Raw genomic sequence first — 23,146 nt, forward strand, 5'->3', positions numbered from 1 at the left:
TCAAAACCAGAAACAAAGATAAAAACCTAAAGACTGCTTGAGCTTTTCAAAATTAATAGCTGACCTGAAGGTTTCTATTTGTAGTGTTGTGTTTTTCAACTTGTTTGTAATTCTTAGCTTATTTATGTGAGTATATGTTTGTATTATACATTGTAATAACTGTATAATTGTAAGAACTGTAATAACTTTAAACATAAATAGTGAAGGTATTTGTTTTTATTTTTCCTTCTCTATGCGCCTTTATAGGGTCACATTTATTTTCTTAACACTTTTACAGATTTTTGTGTGAACTGTGATCAATACAGCCAGTAGATGGCAGTAATGATATACAGGCTATGGATGTGAGCTGTCGTACAATCTCACAGAAGAAGAAAAACGAACCTCTTCTCTTTCCGTTCGATGACGTCAGACGTCTCGTCTGTCGTAAAATCCAGGAAGTGACTTGGTGGTTGTGTTTTTCACCCGTCGTTTTGTTGTGATTAAAGTCAGCGCTTTTACGGGCCGAAATGGCGACGTTTATTTCAGTGCCGTTAAAAAAGACTTCTGAAGTGGACATGGTGAAACCGCTGTCGAAATTTATAACGGCCTCGTACCCGTCGCCCGAGGAGCAGTCGGAGTACCTCCGCGCCGTGGAGGAGCTGAATAAGCTCCGCAAGAACGCGGTGGGGAGGCCGCTGGACAAACACGAGAGCTCCCTGGAGATCTTACTCAGGTAAAATCAAACAAAAACATCCTTATTGGTGTTTTAAACGGTCGATCCAGCTGTTATGGAAACCGGGAGTTCCGCTCACCTGCTTGACGAACACCTAAAGTTAGCTTAGCCGTCGCCGCACCCATCAAATGTCAGCTAGCTGCTAACCTTTTTGGAGCTAAACTTAGTCAACGCTAGCAGTCTTGGGTGGTACGTATTTGTCTTTGTAAAAGTTAATGACTGATTAATGTAGTCAAAACTCGAGTGGTGAACACAACCTAGGCGTTCAAACGAAATGTTGCAGTTACTTGTGGCGCTTGTTGAATTGCTATTAGGTTATAACACAGTGAGTGACACTACAGATATCATAGAAGTTAGGATTATAACAAAATTAATAAGATAAGAAATATCTGCTTAGTAATCATTTGTCATAAACAAGGAGCACTAAGAAGTTATCGCAGGAATATGATCTACTTACTGAACCTTTAGAGCAAAGTTTACAGACGTAACGTCACACATTTATTCATTTTCTGAGCTTTGCTTACTCCAGTCAAGGGTCGCAAGGGAGCTGGAGCCCATCCCAGCGGTCACTGAGGTGAGAGGCGGGCTACGGACAAACTCATTCGCATGTACACCTGCTGTCGATTTTTAAAGTTTCTGATTTGTTTAACTTGTATGTCTTTGGAAGTGGGAGGAAGCCGGAGAACATCTACACAGAAAGGACCTTCTTGCATATAGTGGTCAGCAACAGTGCATTTTTTAAAAAAAAATTTAATTAAACCTTTATTTAACCAGGTTAGTCCCGTTGAGATCGAGACCTCTTTTGCAAGGGAGAGCTAGGCAGTTTTAAAGTTTCCAATTCACCTAACCTGCATGTCTTTAAATGTGGGAGAAAACAGGAGCACCCGGAGGAAACCCGTGCAAACATGGGGAGAACATGCAAACTCAACACAGAAAGGCCACAGGTGGAAATTGAACCCATGACCTTCTTGCTGTGTGGCAACAGTGCTAATCACTAAGCCACTGTGTTGCCCATAAGTTTTCTTCACTTCAACCTTTTTCCTCTGGGTCACCACAGCAGAGCCAATTTTGATCTGTTGATTTGGCACACGTTTTATGCCAGATGCCACAAGTCCATGCTATATGGAGAATAGGCAGGGGTGGCCCTGAACTGGGAATTTTCCAACATCATACAAATTTATACAGTTTAAAAGCTCGGCTTTTAAGACTCCGAACAGTTGCATCACAAATTGGCTCCTTTGTGCTAATTTCATATTGTTTAATAAATTATATTTATATTTCTTTTTAAGAGTATTTGGCATCTACGCTTGTGATTCTATGAGGTTGATCATTTCATAGTTCAGTGCTGACATGAATTAAGCTATACATGAGAGTTCTGCTGTATGTTCTGTAACAGTGTGATATTGTTACTATTTCACATAAATGTAATGATGAGGTTTGGTTATGAGCACTATACATCAGACCTAGAGATAATCAGCATAGTGAGCTTCATCTAGCCATTTCAATTTGTTCTAATCACAAAACCTATATGCTACCTATTGCCATAGTTCAAAATGAAATAATAAACTTGTTTTGGGTTGTTTATTTTTCAAATTTTTAAGAAGTCCGTTACCTGTAATGCCATCCCCATCCACTTAATTGAGACTGTATATTTCACCTTAACCTTAAGCATATTAATTAAACTGTTACTCAGACACATCTGAGCATGTTGACCTGATGTGAGACCGTCCTCGCCACTCGCTTTTTTCCAAAGAAACAACCTGTAGTTATGTTTTAAAGTTAGCTAAAAGCAACCTAGCTAGCATGTAAAAACATAACCGAGATCTAAGGTTAACATTATTTCAGACATGGATGTACATTTGCATATAACAACATAAATCATGATGCCAACTCAAGTATTGTATAACCTTTGAAAATATGGGATAGAGCAAAATATATGCTGTGGAATTCTTATAATGTTGTAAAGTAACAGTCATTTAAAAAAAGGATTATCACACATAAAAAGGTTGGGGGGTGGGGGTGATTTCACGTGTCTCATGTTCTCTGTTGATCATTTAATTTCACTCACTTTCTGTTTTAATCTCAAACTTTAATGGCACTTGGCTTAACCATGGACTTTCTTGTTGTGAATTAGGTTTGCTACTGGTAACTCAGGTGTGTTAACAATTAAGAGGACGTCACCTAAGCAGTACTGTGGGTTGGTAATGAAATGTATCTTCCTCATGCTTAACAGTATGGTGACATGCTGCTAGAACGTCTGCTTCACAACAAGAAATGTCCCAACACTCATTTTGTATGTCGTACTGTGAAACCCCCTGAAATATGTTTAGGCAACATGACTCCAGGTCATATTTTAGTATATGAATATACAGTCTTTCTTTATGGTTATATGGATTGGAAAATTCTTCTCATTTAAATTGTGCTTGTATGATTCAAGTTTGTAGACTGTCAAAGCATTTAAGCAATGGGACAGTAAAGCGACACACAGTTTTTCATATCAGTAAACAAATGTCTGTGATCATGTGTACATGGTTGTCTGAGGATACAGGCAGCTTGTCTGTTTTGTGTGTTTTACATGACTGCTTTGACTATGTCAGACACAATCATACGCATCATGGAAAGAAAAGTGTCGGTGTCATCCCCTTTACATTGTCTCTCACACAAGGTTCCTCTCTGTTTTACTGCTTTTCCGTATGCCACTGTACAGATTTTTATTTATTTAATGACAGTGCAAATGGAAAGAAATGTTCAGTCTTATTTAAAAAAAAAAACCTTTATCAGTGTAGACTTTGCTTGCTTTGTTATACAAGTCATGTTATTCTACAGAGGGATTGCGCAGAATATATGAGTAGCCAGCTATGCACTTAGAGAGCGTATAGCCCTGCCTTTCTCTTTATTATGTGCTACTTTCTAGTCACACTGCAAAGTGGAATTATTCTGCGAGTGCCAAGATCAGGCTCTTTCGAGTTTGAAAGATAATACTGGCATGAGGCATTGATCTACTGGCAAGTGGTAGTGCAGCAGAAAATTGAGTTTAAACAGTTGCTTGCCTTTAGCACAAGAGATTGTTTTCACCTATGAGGATTTTGAGATACTTTTTTATAAGATTACCACCTGTCAGACAGGTCACTTGTCAGTAGACGCTGTGCAATAAAGCAGGTCTGTACCGTCTAACAATATGGGATCTATAAAGATTCCCACTGTTGATTTCGTGCAACAGCCTCACGTTTTAAATTTCATATTGTCAGTTGGCAGCCAAATGAAAGCTGCAGTGTATGGACCTGTGCTGAAATTATTACCCAATCAGTCAACAGAAATGTTTATCCAAAAGAAGCTTTCTCTGGATGTAAAAATAAATAAATAAGTCGAAAAATTATCAACAGTTTCGCCAGTGATTAAAACGTTTGTTGTTACAGCACTAGTACTGAAGGCTACAACTGTTTATGTCGGTGTTGAGTCTGTGTACCTGCATGTTATTAGTGTACCTTCACTGGTGCAAAGTAGAAGTGTTGGTACTGTCGTGGTGTCGCTCTGTCATCGTGTCCATTAGCCATGTGTCAGTTCACCGGGGCGACCAGACCTATTCTTTTCACCAATTATTGCTTCACCATGGGAACCTTTGTTTTGTCTGGGATTTCTTTTTTCTTTCTCCCTAGTTTTCCTTGAAGGGATGCCTCAGCTTTCCTCTGAGCACGTGTGTGTCTGTGTTTCTAACTTGAAAATACAATGAATTTAATCATTTTTTGAAAAGTTGTAATTAATAAAAAAAAATCTTTATTTGATCTCACCTACACTGGAAAAGTAGTTATAAATTGGACATGGGAAAATACCTCATCCACCCACTTTTCATGTTGTCATTCCTAAAAATAAAGCAGCTGACATCACTCTTATGCTCTGTCACTGTTGCTAATACTCAGCCAATAACAGCTGTTATGGTTGTCGGGGTTTTTGAATTGATGATTCATTCTCAAGTGTTTCTAATGTGGTAGAGCTTCCTTTTAAAAATTGTCAGTCAACAGTTATGTGTCACACTACCCTTTAACCTCATTTTGTTTTACTGTTTTTATTGTTTCGGCTACACTGTAGTTTAATAATTATAACTGGGTAGTGGGTACATATATTCTAGTGTATCTCCATGTTGTTGTGTTACCATAACGCTTAATTTACTATCGAGTTTCGTTAAAGTCAAACCTGTAAAAGTAATAAATAAATAATAAAAAAAATTGGAGGCCAAACAACGCCTGACAAAATATCACCATTCTTTTTAACATATTTCTCCCTTGTTTTTGAAGATATTATGACCAGTTGTGTGCTGTGGAACCCAAGTTTCCCTTCTCTGAGAACCAGGTAATTGATTATATGGTGCATGTGATTGTTTGTCACACTTAGTGGTCATATACAAGAACTTCCAACACAAAGCTTCTCTGTTTCTGCAGCTTTGCTTAACCTTCACATGGAAAGATGCCTTTGATAAAGGATCGCTGTTTGGTGGCTCTGTCAAGCTTGGTAAATAGAAAGTATTTTTTATTTATTTGTTTGTTTTGTGTGTATGTATACTTGAGGGTATTTTAAAGAAAATTTTATGTTATATATTATCTTTACCCCTGTGCAAGCTGTGTTTTCTGTGATATAAGCCCTCCTTTCACTCTGTGACACACCCACACACCCAATGAGAAACAAAACCTCCCTTTTCGAACTCAGAAACAGGCTTGACAAGGTTGATTGATGCAGTCTGCATAAATTTAAGCTTTGAATTATAAGTGTGAAATAAATACACAGTGTGCAATTATAACAGAGTTACAGCTTATTAATTCCTGTTAAAATTTGGGATCTCATGCTTCATTTATTTAATTTTGTCTGCTGCTATAATTGGTAGGCACTTGTGACGTAGTCATTTCAGGCTACAGTGTGAATAGTTGAGTGTTGTTTGGTAAAAATTCCAAATTTTATATAAATTTTGTCAACAACAGACAAAATTCTACACAACTAACTGCTATTGTATGAAGAACTGACTGCTGGTATGTTTAAAAAAAATGTCACTGTTACCTGCTTGTAAATCAGATATATATCTTCTTTTTTTTTTATGTGAACACCAACCCTGTAAAGTTCCTCAATGCCGCTAAAGGACATAAAGAAATTTCTTACTTTGGTGTATTTGGTTTGCAGCTTTGGCCAGTTTGGGCTACGAGAAGACGTGTGTATTGTTCAATGCAGCAGCGCTGGCCAGCCAAGTGGCTGCAGAGCAGAACCTGGACAACGATGAAGGACTGAAGGCTGCAGCCAAATACTATCAAGTTGGTGTCATTTCATGCGTTGTGTTATGGTGTAGGATATGTGAAGTGTGCTGCAGAGGTTCAGTGATCTCTGTGAAATGTAGGTCAAAAACAACATTGTTATAATTTTTAACTGTTTGACATGATGATGGTGCATATATTGTGAATAGGAGTTTAGAGTGTAGAACGTTGGTTAGCCATGCTCCAGTGTGATATTCTGATGACAAAAATGCTTCTGTACATGGTATAAGACAGTATAACATTATTTCAGTGTTGATGCGCATATTCAGTCAATAAATGACATAATTATCACTTTACCAGGGCGTTGCTAGGCCGGTATCATAGACTTACGTCGACGGTATCTGGCTGTACCTGCCCGCTGTGCATAAACAAATGACGTCATAGCGCGCGCAGCCCAAGAACTGTCCTCAGAGGAAAAGATGAAAATGCGAGAAGTGTGTTTTGGTCCCAATATGGATATTCCGGATGATTTTCTCATGGGTAGTACGACAATGAACAGCAGCTAAAGCAGCCAGCTTGATGAGGACGCACTGGCTAAATTGGAGAGCAGCGCGCGCCAGCTAGCCGACACGACAAAAGTTAAGTGAGCCAACTTTTTATGTATGCATTACGTGTTGTGTATCTCAGTAAAAAGTGATAATAATGCAAATAACATGCTGTTGTCGTGCGGTATGCATTTTCTGAGTCCCTCCATTTATGCCCAGTCGCCCAAAATGACAGATATTCACCCTCGTCTAACTTGGGCGAGTATCTGTCATTTTGGGCGACTGGGCGTGAACGTTGGGCCTCTGAAAATGCATACCGCCCTCCAAAAGCATGTTATTGTATTAGTCTAGTCTTCATATCAACAAGACTAAAGAGATGACTGACTGATAGGTTGCAAACATTTCACTATTTTCCTCATTTTAACTTGCACTCTTGGGGCCTCGGGGATTGCATTGTATAAATGTTCTTTATGTGTACATATATAGTACCAGACAAAACCTTGCCTGGTACTGTAGTTATTAAATGGTTTTGCTTAGGTGTGTTGTGTTGCAAAGTTGATGGAACAGCCGACTGCAAAGATCTTTCATGGCCAGTAAGCTGAGGTACATGAAAATGTATTAAAAAATCTCAGGTGTTCATTTACCTCCTTAAATTGGTGTTTTGTCTTTATTTCTCTGTCCAGCTGGCCAGTGGAGCTTTTGGCCATATCAAGGATACAGTACTGTCTGCACTGAGCAGGGAGCCAACCATGGACATCGCCCCAGAGACTGTCGGCACCCTGAGCCTCATCATGCTGGCCCAGGCCCAGGAGGTCTTCTTCCTCAAAGCCACCTCAGGTACCAAAGTGCAAGTACTGTACCTTCAGCAGTTGAAGAATACACACTCTTACTGTCATTTACAGTACATCCTTTAATGAAAACCAGTATCATACAGGCTGAATCTGAAATAGTAACTGGTGTAACACTCACATAAAAAATGGGCAAATTCCCACAAATTTATTGTAATTTGCATTTGTACAATATGAATTACTAATAGAATTAATGTCATAGAGCCGTCATTCATCTGCTTTGTTCCTCAGCACAGTCTCTGGACATTTCACTTTAAGAGCTTGGAATAGGAGAAATGTGCCCTGTAAACCTCTTGGAAGACTTGATATGTAACCTCTAGGGGAAAGTAGGTTGTCTTCAGATGAAGGGAAAACAATGTGGATTAGAACAGACAGAAATTCACTGTTTCAGATAGTTTGGTATATTCTTTAAGGAGGTTATGTTTTTGCCTTTGCCTGCCTCCAGATGTTATTAGTCACATTCATGGATGCTTATTTATTTGTTGGAATTCAAGTGCATCCGAAAAGTATTCAAAGCGCTTCACTTCTTCTACATTTTATGTTATAGCCTCATTCTAAAATGGATTAAATTCATTTTTTTTCTTCAGAATTCTACACACAGTTCCCCATAATGACAATGTGAAAAGGGTTTTGCAAATTTATTAAAAATGAAAAAAAAAACCCTAAGAAATTGCATGTACATAAGTATTCACAGCCTTTGCCATGAAGCTCAAAATTGAGCTCAGGGGCTTCTTTTTTTTTTTGCCTGCTTGCACTCGACCGAGACGGACGCACTTTTCTCTTCTCCCTCCCTCCTTATCTTTCCTGCTTTTGTGGCGTGTTGTCTGTGAGGCTGCAGCTTTGCTCTTCTGGAAACGACAAAAATGGATCTGTTAAAGTGGTCTCTGAACGCAATTGACACTATTTTTTCTACAAGATCTTCGGGAGCGGAGGACCCGACCTATCCTGTTGGGACGCATGTGATGGGTTACGTGATGGACTCGTGGAGGAGATGGCAGGTCATGTGCCTTTACGTGCTTTCTGTGGAGGACGTTGAAGATGTGTACATATTCGGCTTGGTGGTGACCGGCTTTCTGATGTGTGGAGCGGGGCACTTGCTGGTTTACCGGAAAATCAAGAAAGTGGAAGCAGCTTTGATTGGTCGTTCCAAGCTGCCCTATATGATTGATTCGATTGGGAAGGCAGTGGCTGCGCAGTCGGCGGGGGTTAACCGCGCGTTGGAAGACATCTTGGGGAAGATTGCAACCCCGGAAACCCGCTATGACCGTCTGTGAAGACCACATTCTACATTTCTACATTTCAGATGCATTGAGAGCCACTCTGTTCTCAGAACTGTGGAATCTTTCAGGCGTCTGTTAATCTGGCTATTCATTTGGCTTCCCCAAATACAGCTGCACTTCAAGGTCGCTGTGATAAGATACCTCCTCAGAAGAACAACACTTATGCCTCGCTCCCTGGTATTCCCCCTCCCCTCAGCTTCTCCAGCTCTGACGTGAACTGTGGACTGTCCAGGACTTTCTCAGCCTGCGCAGGGCTGTTCCCTTCCCCCCCAGACTGTCGAACAAGGCCGTCGACGGCGCCGAAACTGGCTGCCTTCCGGAGTGTTCTGATAAACTGGTCCTTTCAAATCTCGGTTGTCGTCCTGTGTCCTTGTTTTGTCTCTGTGATTATTGTTTTTTGTGCTGATGGGATTTTTTTTTTTCTTCTCCTTTTCCCTCGTGTTTTGCTTCATATATATGTTTTATGTACCGGGCCGGCCTATGTGTTGTGTGTTATGTGTGTTGTTTGTTATGGGTCGGTGTTGGCTTGCTCAGCCCTGCTGTTGACCAAGGCAGGGATGTACATCTGGAGCTGGTCCCCGGGCGCCTAATGGCGACCTCTGCTCCTACTGGCAAATAGGATGGGTTAAATGAAGTAGCCACATTTCATTGTGCAGGAAAGTTCTTCTGTTCTGTGCATATGACAATAAAATTTCCTTGATCCTGTTTCCATTGATCATCTTGGAGATGTTTCTACAGCTTAATTGGAGTTCACCTGGGGTAAATTCAGTTGATTGGACATGTTTTGGAAAGGCACACACTTGTCTACATATAAGGTCCCGCAGTTGACGGTGCATGAAAATTCAGTAAGGTATATCTTCTATTATATATTCCAAATCTAAGGTGGAACTCAGAGGACAAACCAAGCATGAAGTCAAAGGAATTGTCTGTAGACCCCTGAGACAGGATTGTTTTGAGGCACAAATCTGGGAAGGGTACAGAAACATTTCTGTTGCTTTAAAAGTCCCAATGAGCACAGTGGCCTCCATCATCCATAGATAGAAGAATTTGGGATCCACCAGGACTCTTCCTCGCACTGGCTGCCCATCTAAACTGAGTGATCGGTGTAGAAGGGCCTTAGTCAGGGAGGTGACCAAGAACCCGATGGTCACTCTGTCAGAGCTTCAGCATTCCTCTGTGGAGAGAAGAGAACCTTCCAGAAGAACAAGCACCTCTGCAGCAATCCACCAATCAGGCCTGTGTGGTAGAGTGGCCAGACGGAAGCCACTCCTAGGTAAAAGGCACGTGGCAGCCCACCTGGAGTTTGCCAAAAGGCACCTGAAGGAATCTCAGATCATGAGAAACAAAATTCTCTGGTCTGATGAGACAAAGATTGAACTCTTTGGTGTGAATGTCAGGTGTCATGTTTGGAGGAAACCAGGCACCATCCCTACAGTGAAGCATGGTGGTGGCAGCATCATGCTGTGGGGATGTTTTTTAGCAGGAGGAACTGGGAGACTAGTCAGGAATGAGGGAAAGATGAATGCAGCAATGTACAGAGACATCCTGGATGAAAACCTGTTTCAGAGCGCTCTTGACCTCAGACTGGGGCAACGGTTCATCTTTCAGCAGGAGAATGACCCTAAACACACAGCCACGATATCAAAGGAGTGGCTTCAGGACGACTCTGTGAATGTCCGTGAGTGACCCAGCCAGAGCCCAGACCTAAATCTGATTGAACCTCTCTGGAGAGATCTGAAAATGGTTGTGCACTGACACTCCCTGTCCAACCTGATGGATCTTGAGAGGTGCTGCAAAGAGGAATGGACAAAACTGCCCAAAGATAGGTGCACCAAGCTTGTGGCATCATAGTCAAGAAGACTTGAGGCTGTAATTGCTGCCAAAGGTGCATCAACAAGTATTGAGCAAAGGGGTGGGAATACTTATGTACATTTCTTAGTTTTTTTTTTTTGTTTGTTTTGTTTTGTTTTGTTTTTGTTTGTTTTTTTTTGCAAATGTATTAAAAATAAAAAACAACCTAAAACTCGTTGGTGTTGTGAGTAGAATTTTGAGGGGTGTAACATAACCAAAAGTGGAAAAAGTGAAGCATAGTGAATACTTTATGGAAGCACTGCATTTTTGTTACAAAATATACCGGTTACAAAATATACCCGGCATTGTGGTGTAGTAAATGTAATGTAAATAAACTGACTTCAACTAATAAAATGAACTTGTGTTAATTGCAAATTAAAAGTGGAACAGGTCTGAAAATGGCAGTAACTTGCACTAAAATATCATATAACAGGTGAAAATAACATAACCTAGCCTGTCTGATATAAGCCTGCTTTGGATAAATACTTTGGTGTCTGGAGTTGAGATGAAGCGATGTCGAGTTTTTTTTTTGTTGTTGTTTGTTTTTAAAGTCCCAGTCCATAGTTTTAAAACATTGTCACAAAGTAACCTTTAGCTCAATAGAAATATTCAACTTGTTGTGTCGTTCTATCAAACACCCAGATATAGTGAAAGGAGAGGGTTAGACTTTGAATGAAGAGCACCTCCATTTACTCACTTCCCCATAATGTTCATTCCATGTTGACACAAGTTTGATCCAAAATCAACCATGTCCCAGTTCTATCTCCACAAATGTTTGTAATATGGAATACTTGCCTTACTAGTTTTTCCTTATCATTGTTGCCTATGTCCTTGCTGGCTAGGTTAGGTTAGACCTTACCCTCATGACATTCCTTGGCTGACTTATGCTGTCATTTGGCACTGTATAAATCAGTTTAAAGGTTAATTGTAAAAGGTTTTCTAAGGCCAACAGTTTTATTTACCATGTAAAACTTTAATAATAATGTTGAGAAGAATGAACAGCAGACTGGTGAGCAGCCACAGTCTGCCATTTAAAAAATCTTAAGTAACGTGCGACTGTCAGCTAATCAGTTGGGAAACCTCAGATGGTCTGATCACCTTGTGATGTGTGGTTTTCTAGAATGAAGCATCTTGACATCTTGACTTAGTGGTGTGTTAATGTAGCCTTTGCTGTTTGTGTACTCTAAAGTGGTTTGTCTGCTCCACAGATAAAATGAAAGATGCCATCATTGCAAAGTTGGCTAATCAGGCAGCAGATTTCTTTGGCGACGCCTTTAAGCAGTGCCAGTTCAAAGACAATCTGCCGAAGGTATGTGTATCACGTGAACCTAAACAAAGATAAAAAATAAAAAAATAAAAATACATATACACACAGCGGGTAAAATGAGTATTGAACATGTCACCATTTTTCAAAGTAAATATATTTGTAAAAGTGCTATTGACATGAAATTTTCACCAGATGCTGGTAACAATCCAAGCAATACACACATACAAAGAAACCAAAACAAATATATAGAAATTAAGTTATGTGCAATAAAACAGAATGACACAGGGGAAAAAATAGTGAACAAGCTTACTGAAATGTATTTAATACTTCATACAAAAGTCTTTCTTGGTAATGACCACTTCAAGGTGCCTCGTGTATGGAGAAACTAGTCGCATCCATTGCTCAGGTGATTTTTGGCCCATTCTTCCACACAAAACAGTCTTCAAATCTTGAAGGTTCCGGGGACCTCTTCTATGAACTCTGATCTTTAGTTCTTTCCATAGATTTTCTTCTGGATTCAAGTCAGCTTTAGCAGCTTTATTTTCATTCTCTGAAACCAATTGAGAGTTTCCTGGGCTGTGTGTTGAGTTTCCTGGGCTGTGTGTTGCAGCATTGTCATGCTCAGATGTCTATCCTCTTTTCATCTTCATCATCCTGGTAGATTTTTATCAAGAATGTTTCAGTACATTTTCCCATCCATTCATCCTTCCTTCAATGATATGCAGTTTGCCAGTGCTGGATGCTGAAAAACATCCCCACACCATGAGGTTCCCACCTCCAAACTTCACTGTTGGTATGGTGTTTTTGGGCTGATGTGCAACACCATATATGGTTTGTATTATGGCATCCAAAGAATTCAGTTTTGGACTCATCTGACCAGACTATATTCTCCCAGTATTTCACAGACTTGTCTAAATGTTGTGCAGCAAACCTTAAAATGTAGGTGACACCAAAAAATGTGCACAAATAATCACTAAAAAATGATGAAATGTTAATATTTTAAAAAATCCTGAACAATAAAAGTCAATAAGTGCGCAGGTGAAGGATTAACAACAGCTGTCTGAAGCCTGCGCTCTATTTCAGCCCTCAGCCAACGCCATATTGTTACTACATCATCGGGAGAACGGGACCTGCTGATTCAAGTCCAAATCAGTTGTAAACACAGCAGAGGTTGAGCTGTTTTCGGACCCTTTTTTTTTCTAGTGTGGAGGTTTTTGTTTGTTTGTTTTTTAAGTCCAGTCTGAAGGTGTTGGAGGACACAGCCTTATGGTTTTGAGCCTTATTTATGACAATGAGGGAGACTAAACCTTGAAGGAAAACCTTCAGTCTGACAGCAGTGACGATCCTGGCAGAGTTCAGACCTGATTATAAAAAAAAAAAAAAAATGCAGACGATTTTGACATGCGGGTGGAGGTGATGAACTGTTTGTTTGTTTTTTGCCAGCTCTGGTCATAATCAACTGATTTAAAAAAAAAATAGTTTGTTTTACTATCTGTGACATCAGGAAAAAAAAGTGTTGAAGAAGTGTGGATTTTTTTTTTTTTTTCTTCGAAACAAGTACATACATTTCAAATCTGAAAAGTGACACGGGGGGATTGAAAATATCAGCTATTTTTACAATAATTATTGTTTTCTTCTTGAAGCGTAACACATTATTAAATGTTAAAACCATTCACACAAGGATGGTGTGTTACCTGTTCATTTCAGTGAGATCATCTTCAGTCTGATGAAAACTTATCCACTTTTACAAAACGACATCTGAAAATAATTCAATTCCTTATGTCCTGGCTGAAGAATAGTCCCGTTGTCACATGGGAGTTTGGTGCCAGGTCACAGCGCCGGCTGTAATCTGTTAATTGCTGCTGATGGATCAAGCCTCTCCTGTTAACGGAGCCTCCTCTTTTTCCACCACAGGCCGCTTTGCTCTGCAAGTTGGAAGACTTGCAGCCCCTCATCTGCCCATAATGTTTCAGTCTGCACACTATGAAATTATCGCATGATCCACAAAACAATAAAATAATGCGAAAATACTCAGTTTTGCCTCTGTGTGGATTGGAAAAGCCGCAGACACTGCGTGCGCGTTCGTCAATTTAAGTATTCCACCTGCCAATCAAAAGGATTCTGCCAGTGAGAATTAACCATTCTGACACTTATTACACCGTGCAGCACCGACCCAAACCACTCAGTGGAAACGGGGCTGTCTGTAGCCTGTAAAAATCCATAAATTAATGGAGCTATTTAGATAATGGTTCTGGTGTTGATGCCACTTTCTCCTTCTCCAATGTCGGGACTCTCCCAGAAGTTCCTGGTTTTTAGTGGCACGCAGTTCAAAATCCAGATATTTCTCTTCAGTCACTGCACACCAGGAAAGGATAAATTTCAAGCAGTTTAATTTAAGTCTTGAATACTTAAAAAAAAAATTAAAAAAAAATTACATATCGTGTCACCTACACTGTAAACAAGCTTCGACTTGCTTTTCTTCAGCAGTGGACTTTTGCGTGGTGAGTGTGCACACAGGCCACAGGAGTTGAGTGCATTACTTCTTGTTTTCTTTGAAACAGTTGTACCTGCTAATTCCATGTCTTTCTGAAGGGGTCCTTGGCTCTTGAACAACTCTTCTGATAATTGTTTTCAGTCCTTTGTCAGAAACCTTGTGAGGAGCACCTGATCGTGGCCAGTTTATGGTGAAATGATGTTCTTTGCGCTTTCAGATTAAGGCCCCAGCAGTGATCTCAGGAACATACAGAAGTTTAGAAATCTTTCTATAATCAATGGCATCAGTATGTTTTGCAACAATAAGGTTGCAAAGATCTTGAGAGCGCGCTTTGCTTTTACCCATCATGAGATGTTTCTTGTGTGACACTTCACATCTTTTTATAGGCCATCAGTGGGAACTGAATTATCTGATATTACTTTGCCCTGATAAGGGGCAGGAGTGCTTTCTACTGATAGATTTCAACTGGTGTCTTGGCTTTCCATGTATTTTTGCGCCTCCCTTTCTTCAGGTGTTCAATACCTTTTTCTTGTCATTTCACATTATTACACAAATAAATTCATGGACATCTATGGTTTGATTTCTTTGTATGTGTTAATTACTTGGATTGTTACTGACATCTGGTGAAAATTTCATGTCAGTAGCACTTTTTGAAGTACATTTAATGAGAAAAATGCTGATGGGATCAATACTTTTATATATATATATATATATATATATATATATATATATATATATATGCATGCTGGGGTGGTGGCCAAGAGGTTAGTGCTCTTGGTTTCAGTGCGCAAGGTTTCCAGTTCAAAACTCCACCCTTGCCACATTTCTCCATGTCGTGTGGTGTATACACTGTGAGCCACATGTTTGGCATGCATACTGTTGGGCTTTTGTATTTTTGGGTGTGTGATTGTGTCTGTTTTTGAATGTATTTGTGTAAAATAGACATGTTGTGGGACTGTCCAAATCACAGCCTCCCTGTGCTCATTATTTCATTTCCATCCTTTTCCCACTCTGGTTGGTATGTTACTCTTGATCTGGACTTTGATTGAATTTCCCGGTTTCTGATTTGCATTCTTACCATCTACTTACGATAATCTGGTGCTTTTACTCATCACACACGATGAAACATACACACAACATAGTACAAACACTTTAGCACAGATTCCAACTACATACATAATGTATTTTTTAAAAGTCTGATTCAACTAAGAATCATTGAATTGCAGAAATTACAAATCATGTATTTTGACATTTTGCAAAATTGCAGTTTGAGCTATAATGTAAACTACCAACATTCTCATCCACTGCTGTCTGTATAGTGCGTAATGAAGAATATTATATTTTTATCACTCATTTTCACCTATGCCACTTTAGCAACTATGTACAGATGCAGGAAATGGGTTCAAGAGTATGGACCCATAACTAAATAAAAATCTTTATATCAAGAAGTTAAACCAGTACACATGCACTCACACACAAGCACATAGCTATGGGAGGTTTGAAGGTGTAGCAGCTTTGCTGGAAGGTTGAACACTCATGGCCTGTTCTGTTTTCTCTCTCTCTCTCTCTCTCTCTCTCTCTCTCTCTCTCTCTGTTTCTCATTGTCTTTCTTCCTTTCTGCATCCCTGGTGGTGGTGTTTGCTCTGGTTACGTGTGCGTGTATGCAAACGTTGTTTGCACATTTGTGATTGCTTGCACTTGTTTGTGCTTTGCTTCTGTGGTGTCATTTGTGTTTCAACCTTTCTGGTGTGTGTTTGTCATTTTGGCATCTGCCTTGCCGTTGTGTGTGTGTGCATATATATATCTGTTTGTGTGTCTGTGTGTTGCTCTGTGGTTGCCTGTCCCTGGTCAGTATTTTTATTTTCAGGAAGTGCTGCCGGTGCTGGCGGCTAAGCATTGCATCATGCAGGCCAATGCTGAACTGCACCAGAGTGTCCTGGCCAAGCAGAAGAAACGCTTTGGAGAGGAGATTGCCCGTCTGCAGGTAAAACTGCTTTTACACAACGTTGTGATTGTCCAACTCGGCAATTTAGCTTGCTTTTTTTTTTTTTTTAGGTACTCATTCATCACCATTTGGAAACATTTGCACACCAGAGATCTTTAACATTTAAAAAAAATGGGATGAATGCATTGATATCCCAGATTAATCAGTAAAATCTCCCAAAGCCTGTTTTATTTTGCACTCAAATGTTCTGTCCTGCTTTTTTGTCCACTGCAGCATGCAGCTGAGCTGGTGAAGACTGTGGCATCTCGTTACGATGAGTATATTAGCGTTAAGGACTTGAGTGACAAGATTAACAGAGCCCTCACAGCAGCCAAAAAGGACAATGATTTTATCTACCATGACCGCGTTCCTGAGATTAAAGATCTGGAGCATATAGGCAAGGCAGCGCTGGTGAAAGCCACAGCCATCACACCTCCACTCAGTCAGAAATTCACAGGTATGGCATGTAGGCGTTTTTGTATTAACAGAATGATTGATTAATGTCATTACATTTTTGAGAATAAGAAACAGTAACTCAGTACATGTCATTGAGTGTTAAAGGCAGTGATCTGTCAGCTGGTGCTGACAGGTTTTGTTCTATGTTATTGCTTGATGTCATTACGGTTACAACGAGTAGTTAATAGTGGTGTAACGGATCGTAAAAGATACATGATTCATATGGACCACCCTCACTGTTTGGCACACATGTGATTAATTGCAAAAGTTTACATAATGTGAAATATAAATTTCTTTTCACAGTGACTTGTATGTAAAGTAATAACTGCAAAATTCTCGATGCAGCGTTGTAGTGAATTTGAAGTGTGACTGTAGGGAAAGGAGCTTCACATGAACAGTGCCTGTTTAAAAACAGACCACCTCTGCCACCTTGTGTTCTTTTACTTCATGCAAGACAGCTTCTGCAGGCTTAGGGTGCTGCTGGGGTCTAAACATGGAAAGAATCTCTCCAAAATATCAGGAGTTAGAGGCAAAGTGTCCACCTCGTCTTCCCTGTGCCATCCTAAGTACTGATCTGAATGACCGTGAGCACACGGACCTGAGCCCCACGTTCAAACTAGTGTGGGTGGAGCTGAGCTCCAGAGGAGGGGGAAAAAACAAAATTCCCAACTTTTTCCAAGTGATGTGTGTACTTGGTATAAAAGTTCTGATATCTTCTCACCTGACAATGTGGGCATCCTCATCATTTTGAAAAATAATTAGAAGTTCTAAACATAGATGTACTTTACTCAATTTCTTTCTTTTTGTAGTTACTTTTTTAAATCAGTTTTGTGGAGTTGAGGTTGAGACCAGAGGATCCTCTTTTCAAATCCCAGCCTGACCAGAAAAATCACAAAGGGCCCTTGGGCAAGGTCCTTAATCCCCTAGTTGCTCCTGGTGTGTAGTGAGCGCCTTGTATGGCAGCACCCTGACATCAGGGTGAATGTGAGGCATTATTGTAAAGCACTTTGAGTGTCTGATGCAGATGAAAAAGCGCTATATAAATGCAGCCCATTTAATTTTGACAGGCTCTTTTTTTCAATCAATACAACAGTTAAGTATTTTACTTTATTTTAAAACACTGTTTCAACATTGGACACATTTTCATTCAGAACCACAGGCATAAGTTCCTTTTTATTATTCTTTAAAAAAAAAAAACTAAAGCAAAGTGGTATTAATCTTTTTATGCTGATGTCAAAATGAGCTGTTCTGTAACTTCAAAACCGTGATCAGACTGTCTGTTTTGTGATCCGTTACACCCGTAGTAGTTAACATTTTGTCTTGTGTGTTTGTTTTATTTTGACAGAAATAAATGTTTTGATTGTTCTTTTGCAGACCTGTTTGAAAAAATGGTTCCTATGTTAGTGCAACAGTCCATGAGCATTTATAACCAGAGGAAGGCAGAAACTGTGAATAGACTGGTGGGATCTATGAGGGAGGCAACTAATCTCTGCAACGGGTATGATGTCATGTTTCTCTGTGTGCATGTTTGTCTTTGTGCAGTAGTATTTGTCTTTAGTCTTGTCAGCCTGTCCGCCAGTGCACGCCTTCATGCACGCATGGATGGATGGATGCATACATTAAAAATGCATAACATAATGATGTACAAGATACCAGTTCAATGTTGATGGGAAGCACTTATGTTTTTTTAGTGTAGCAATTCAACAGCAGTCAAACACACTGATGAGCTTGTGTTACTTTGCAGTATTTCATCCCCACAGAGTAGGGATGAAAAGTTGTCAGTGCAGAACAAAGATTTCACTCTGAGGCACCAGATGAACTTCTTGAAAGTTTTGTCAGAACATAACGCAGCGACGAGGCGCAGCACTCAACTCATACAGTGTGTGTGTGGGTAATAACTGATAGGCGTGTTTGTCCATCAGGGTGTTGGCGTCTCTCAACCTGCCTGCTGCCCTTGAGGATCTGTCAGGAGACTCCATTCCACAGTCCATCGCTGAGAAGGCCAGATCCATTGTAGAGCTAGGAGGACTTCAGAGCATTGAGCAGTTAATCAAAGATCTGCCTGAGCTGCTCACACGTAACAGAGAGATCCTGGATGAGGTCGGTGTTAGAGATCAACTGATTTAATATAAATGTTCTTAATTGTTGTCATAAAAATAATACAAGGTACTCCGTGAAGCCAAATTAACACATTTGTCTGTCTGCATGCCATAACAGCTTGTTTGTCTCATTAATATTGTGTTCTTGACAACTTCAAATGAATGTAATGCTCTTAATCAGCTGTTCTGGATGTTGGACTACCCTGCAACCAGATGAACAGATGAATGCTTTTAAACATCATAATGGCAGACATCCCAGATTAGGATCGTTATTGAAATCTCACTGATCGGACCAGTTTCAGGCAAACTTTTTTCTTTTTTTTAATGGAAAACCCTGCTGATAAATGATACATCTTGCGAGTGAAAATATAAAAGATCATTTACTTCCATGTTTTTGGTAGAACATATTTTCATAATGTCCCAATTTCTCAATTTAAAGAAGAAAAAAAAATTCTTTGCTTTTGTTCTTTTAAAGAAAAAGAAGAAATATCAATTTCTTATGGCTGAGAACTAAACTATGTCCACATAACAGACTTGTAGTGTTCTTAAAATTTCATCTGAAATCCTGCACATTCCCATCTGCTTGGTATACCCTCTTTAATCTGGCTAGACTTGAAGGTCCAGTGTTTTCAGGGAATCTGGGTGAAGGAATTGAAACCACAAAGATACAAAAAATAACCCAAGTGAAATGTTGAAGTTTGTAGGCGGAGACTTTTCATCTTGGATGGCTCTCTCAGTATTGTCCAGAGGAGTCGCTGTGCAAGGACTGGTGACAGTTCCTTGGGACTGAGAAAGCAGGCTGTGGGGGCGCTGACACGGATATGTTTGTTAGAGGAATTTGTGTGCAGGTGAAACTTCATCTATGGTCTTGTGCCTGCTTACAGAGGAATGGAACACCCCCCTTTTCCCCACACAAACTCACACCACATCCTATTGCAGTCACAGCAAATAAAAGCGTGGTCCTGATAGAAGGTGTGTTGCTTCATCAGGTAAGCAAGTTGTACCATGTGGATCCTCCCCCAGGATGGTAGATATCTCTGGTGTTAGATCTGAAACACTCGGGCTGAGTGGCGGCTGAGGTGCTTGTTGGACTTTTAACAGGTTGCACCTTGCACACCGTCTGTGTGACGGAAGTGTCACGCATCGTGGCTGCCACGTACCTGCTTAAGAATAGACTCTGTGTCTATTTTTCACTTGTGCTGCAAGCAGCACACAGCAACAAGACAGAATAATTATCTATAGGTGGTTATTTTAGCTTTATGCAGGCAGTATTAAATAATTAACACCTTTTTCCTGGCATTTGTATATCTGGTGAAGAAACCGCAGGCATGAAAAACCTAAATACAGCTCATTAAAAAAAATCCAGGAAGTACTCACAGCTCTTCACTTTTCCACATTTTATGTTACAGCCTTACTCCAAAATGGAGTAAATTCATATTTTTCACCTCAAAATTCTACTCACAACACCCATAAGGACTTTTTTTTTTTAGTTTTTGCAAATTTATCAAAAATAATAATAATAAAAAAACTAAGAAAACACACGTACATAAGTATTCACACCCTTTGCTCAGTACTTTGTTGATGTACCTTTGGCAGCAATTACAGCCTCAAGTCTTCTTGAATATGATGCCACAAGTTTGGTGCACATACCTTTGGGTAGTTTTGTTCATTTCTCTTTGCAGCACCTCTCAAGCTCCATGAGGTTGGCTGGGGAGCGCCGGTGCACAGCTGTTTTCAGATCTCTCCAGAGGTGTTTAATCTGTTTGAGGTCTGTGCTCCGGTTGGGCCACCAAGAACATTCATGCCAAAGAGTTGAATGTTTGTCCAGGATGTCTCTGTAGATTGCTGCATTCATCTTTCCCTCAATCCTGACTAGTCTCCCAGTTCCTGCAGCTGAAAAACATCCCCACAGCATGATGCTGCCACCACCGTGCTTCACTATAGGGATGGTGCCTGGTTTCCTCCAAACATGATGCCTGGCATTCTCACCAAAGAGTTCAATCTTTGTCTCATCAGACCAGAGAATTTTGTTTCTCCTAGTCTGAGAGTCCTTCGGGTGCCTTTTGGCAAACTCCAGGTGGACTGCCATGTGCCTTTTAATAAAGAGTGGCTTCTGTCTGGCCATGCTAACATACAGGCCTAATTGGTGGATTGCTGCAGAGATGGTTGTCCTTCTGGAAGGTTCTCCTCTCTCCACTTAGGAATGCTGGAGCTCTGACAGAGTGACCATCGGGTTCTTGGTCACCTCTGTGACTAAGGTCCTTCTCCCTGATCGCTCCGTTTAGACGGGCAGCCAGCTCTCTGAAGAGTTCTGGTGGATCCCAACTTCTTCCATATACACATGATGGAGGCCACTGTGCTTATTAGGACCTTCAAAGCAACAGAAATGTTTCTATACCCTTCCCAGATTCTGCATTAAGATTTCACTTTGTGTAGGATTTGAACAGTTACTTCAAAACTACTTCACAGATTCTCACCACAGATAGAATGAATGAATGAATTTAATTAATTTAGTCAGCACACAGACTCATCAACAAAAAAACGATAAATAAGAATTCAGCAGATAGATATTATGGCATGGAAGACTCCACTGAATTTTGGATCCATATATATATATATATATATATATATATATATTGCATGTTAATTCTGCGTAAGGTTTGGTCCACTCAGACACATGTTGATGGCACATTTTTGAAGATGTTGATTTAAAAAGTGTTTTATCTCACACAAGATGCTGATAAACAAAGGGCTTTTTTTAATTTTAAATCAGGTTCAAATTTAATAGCATTTCTGGGTCACGTGTTTGTACACGCAAAGAGCTGTCATGTTTGCTAAAGCAAATTCTCACAAGTGAGATTATTTACAATATGGACCCATGCCTCACCACCGCACTATTAATTTTTTTAAAACACTGTAGTCAGGTTTGATGTCCGAGTTGTTTGGGTTTCCTTTGTCCGCTCAGTGCGCTTTTTGTGTTTGTTTCAGTCTCTGAAGATGCTGGATGATGAAGAGTCAACAGACAATGAGCTGAGGAACAAGTTCAATCAGCGCTGGAATAGAACTCCATCTGGAGACCTGTACAAACCTCTTCGTGCAGGTAAATGCACACACTGTCCCCCTTAATGACCCCCCCGCTTATTTGTCCATGAAATGTTTTTATAGGACTGCGTCAACAAAGTTTCCATTAAAAGAATCTTCCTCTCCTTTTCCACTTGTCCCTCCGGCTTCACACTCGTCCTCAACCTCTTCTTCTTTGCTCCCCCAGAGGGTGCTAATTTCCGCAGCAAGTTGGACATGGCAGTGCAGGCAGACCAAGTGGTGCGGGACCGTTACAACACTCACTGTGACATGATCGCCCTGCTGTGCAAACCAGAGAATGAGCTTAATGCTGCCATCCCCTCTGCCAACCCAACCAAGACGTTGCAGGGCAGCGAGGTCTGTCTGTGTGTTGTTGCTGAGGCTAATTTATTCCTTTATTTATTTGTGTGTGTGTGCTTGGACTAATATATAAACTCTTCCCAAACAAATTTGTGTACCACATAAACATATTTTCCAGAAACACCTGGTGGACGCTGTGTGCTTTATGGTCCCATCCCTTCTGCTTCAGTCGCTCCATTTTTCATCTTGTTTGCTGACTTCGCGTTGCATTTCTCTTGGGAAATGAAATAACCAAGCAAGCAGAACTATGGAAACACTGAGGAGGAATAAAAAAAAAAAAATCTCCAGCTAACCTGCACTGATACTGCAGCTAAAATGGGGGGGGCATCGGGATGTAGTGCTTGTTGCAGTTACCCTAACTATGAGTTGGTCAGTGATTGAAATATGAAAGTTTAAGTTCTCTCACAAAGCCATCTTGTTCATATCTGTGCAGGTTGTGAATGTGCTGCGCTCCCAGCTGGCCCAGTTGGAGGAGGTGAAGAAGGACAGGGAGGGCCTGGAATCAGAGGTCAAGGCTGTGACTTTTGACATGTCTACAGCCTTCCTAACTGCACTCTCAAAGGATGGAGCCATCAACGAGGAGCAAATGTCTATGTCTCAGCTGGATCAGCTATACAGTGGCTACAACCAGCGTGTACAGGCCAGTCTTCATAAACAGGAAGAGCTGCTGGGACAAGTTCAGGTATGAGTTCACATGCAGTTTGGGAAATTGCTGTTGCTTGTAACTGATTATACCCCCCACAAACAAAGGTTTGGGGGGAGTATAGGAGTCAACCATCCAACCGTGGGTCTTGTATTTTCTGGAGCATAAGTCAGTTTGTTACAAGTTTGGGAGTCCTGTGACTTATACGCCAGTGCAACTTAATCCCCCCCCCCCCCCCCCCCCAATAATTCATTCTTAATAATTATAATACATTTTATGGGACTTTTCCAGG

At 40.4% G+C, this 23,146-nt stretch overlaps 1 protein-coding gene across 2 annotated transcripts in view; it reads left to right on the forward strand.

The window, feature by feature from the left end:
* The first annotated feature begins 413 nt into the window (after nucleotides 1-413).
* The window catches only part of pdcd6ip (programmed cell death 6 interacting protein), a 34,032-nt gene continuing 11,299 nt past the window's right edge, over nucleotides 414-23,146 (forward strand). Inside the window, exons 1-13 of one of the 2 annotated variants that reach the window (XM_034161072.1) lie at nucleotides 414-712; nucleotides 5,005-5,059; nucleotides 5,149-5,218; nucleotides 5,879-6,006; nucleotides 7,175-7,328; nucleotides 11,679-11,779; nucleotides 16,084-16,215; nucleotides 16,450-16,672; nucleotides 18,046-18,169; nucleotides 18,594-18,771; nucleotides 21,759-21,870; nucleotides 22,039-22,208; nucleotides 22,645-22,893. In XM_034161072.1, the coding sequence (XP_034016963.1) occupies nucleotides 507-712; nucleotides 5,005-5,059; nucleotides 5,149-5,218; nucleotides 5,879-6,006; nucleotides 7,175-7,328; nucleotides 11,679-11,779; nucleotides 16,084-16,215; nucleotides 16,450-16,672; nucleotides 18,046-18,169; nucleotides 18,594-18,771; nucleotides 21,759-21,870; nucleotides 22,039-22,208; nucleotides 22,645-22,893 (1,902 nt within the window). In that variant the 5' untranslated portion in view covers nucleotides 414-506. The remainder of the gene's footprint in view (nucleotides 713-5,004; nucleotides 5,060-5,148; nucleotides 5,219-5,878; nucleotides 6,007-7,174; nucleotides 7,329-11,678; nucleotides 11,780-16,083; nucleotides 16,216-16,449; nucleotides 16,673-18,045; nucleotides 18,170-18,593; nucleotides 18,772-21,758; nucleotides 21,871-22,038; nucleotides 22,209-22,644; nucleotides 22,894-23,146) is intronic. The other variant, XM_034161073.1, reaches the window with a different exon arrangement.

The sequence above is a fragment of the Thalassophryne amazonica genome, chromosome 20 (assembly GCF_902500255.1).
Source record: "Thalassophryne amazonica chromosome 20, fThaAma1.1, whole genome shotgun sequence".
In the NCBI taxonomy this organism is placed as follows: Eukaryota; Metazoa; Chordata; class Actinopteri; order Batrachoidiformes; family Batrachoididae; genus Thalassophryne; species Thalassophryne amazonica.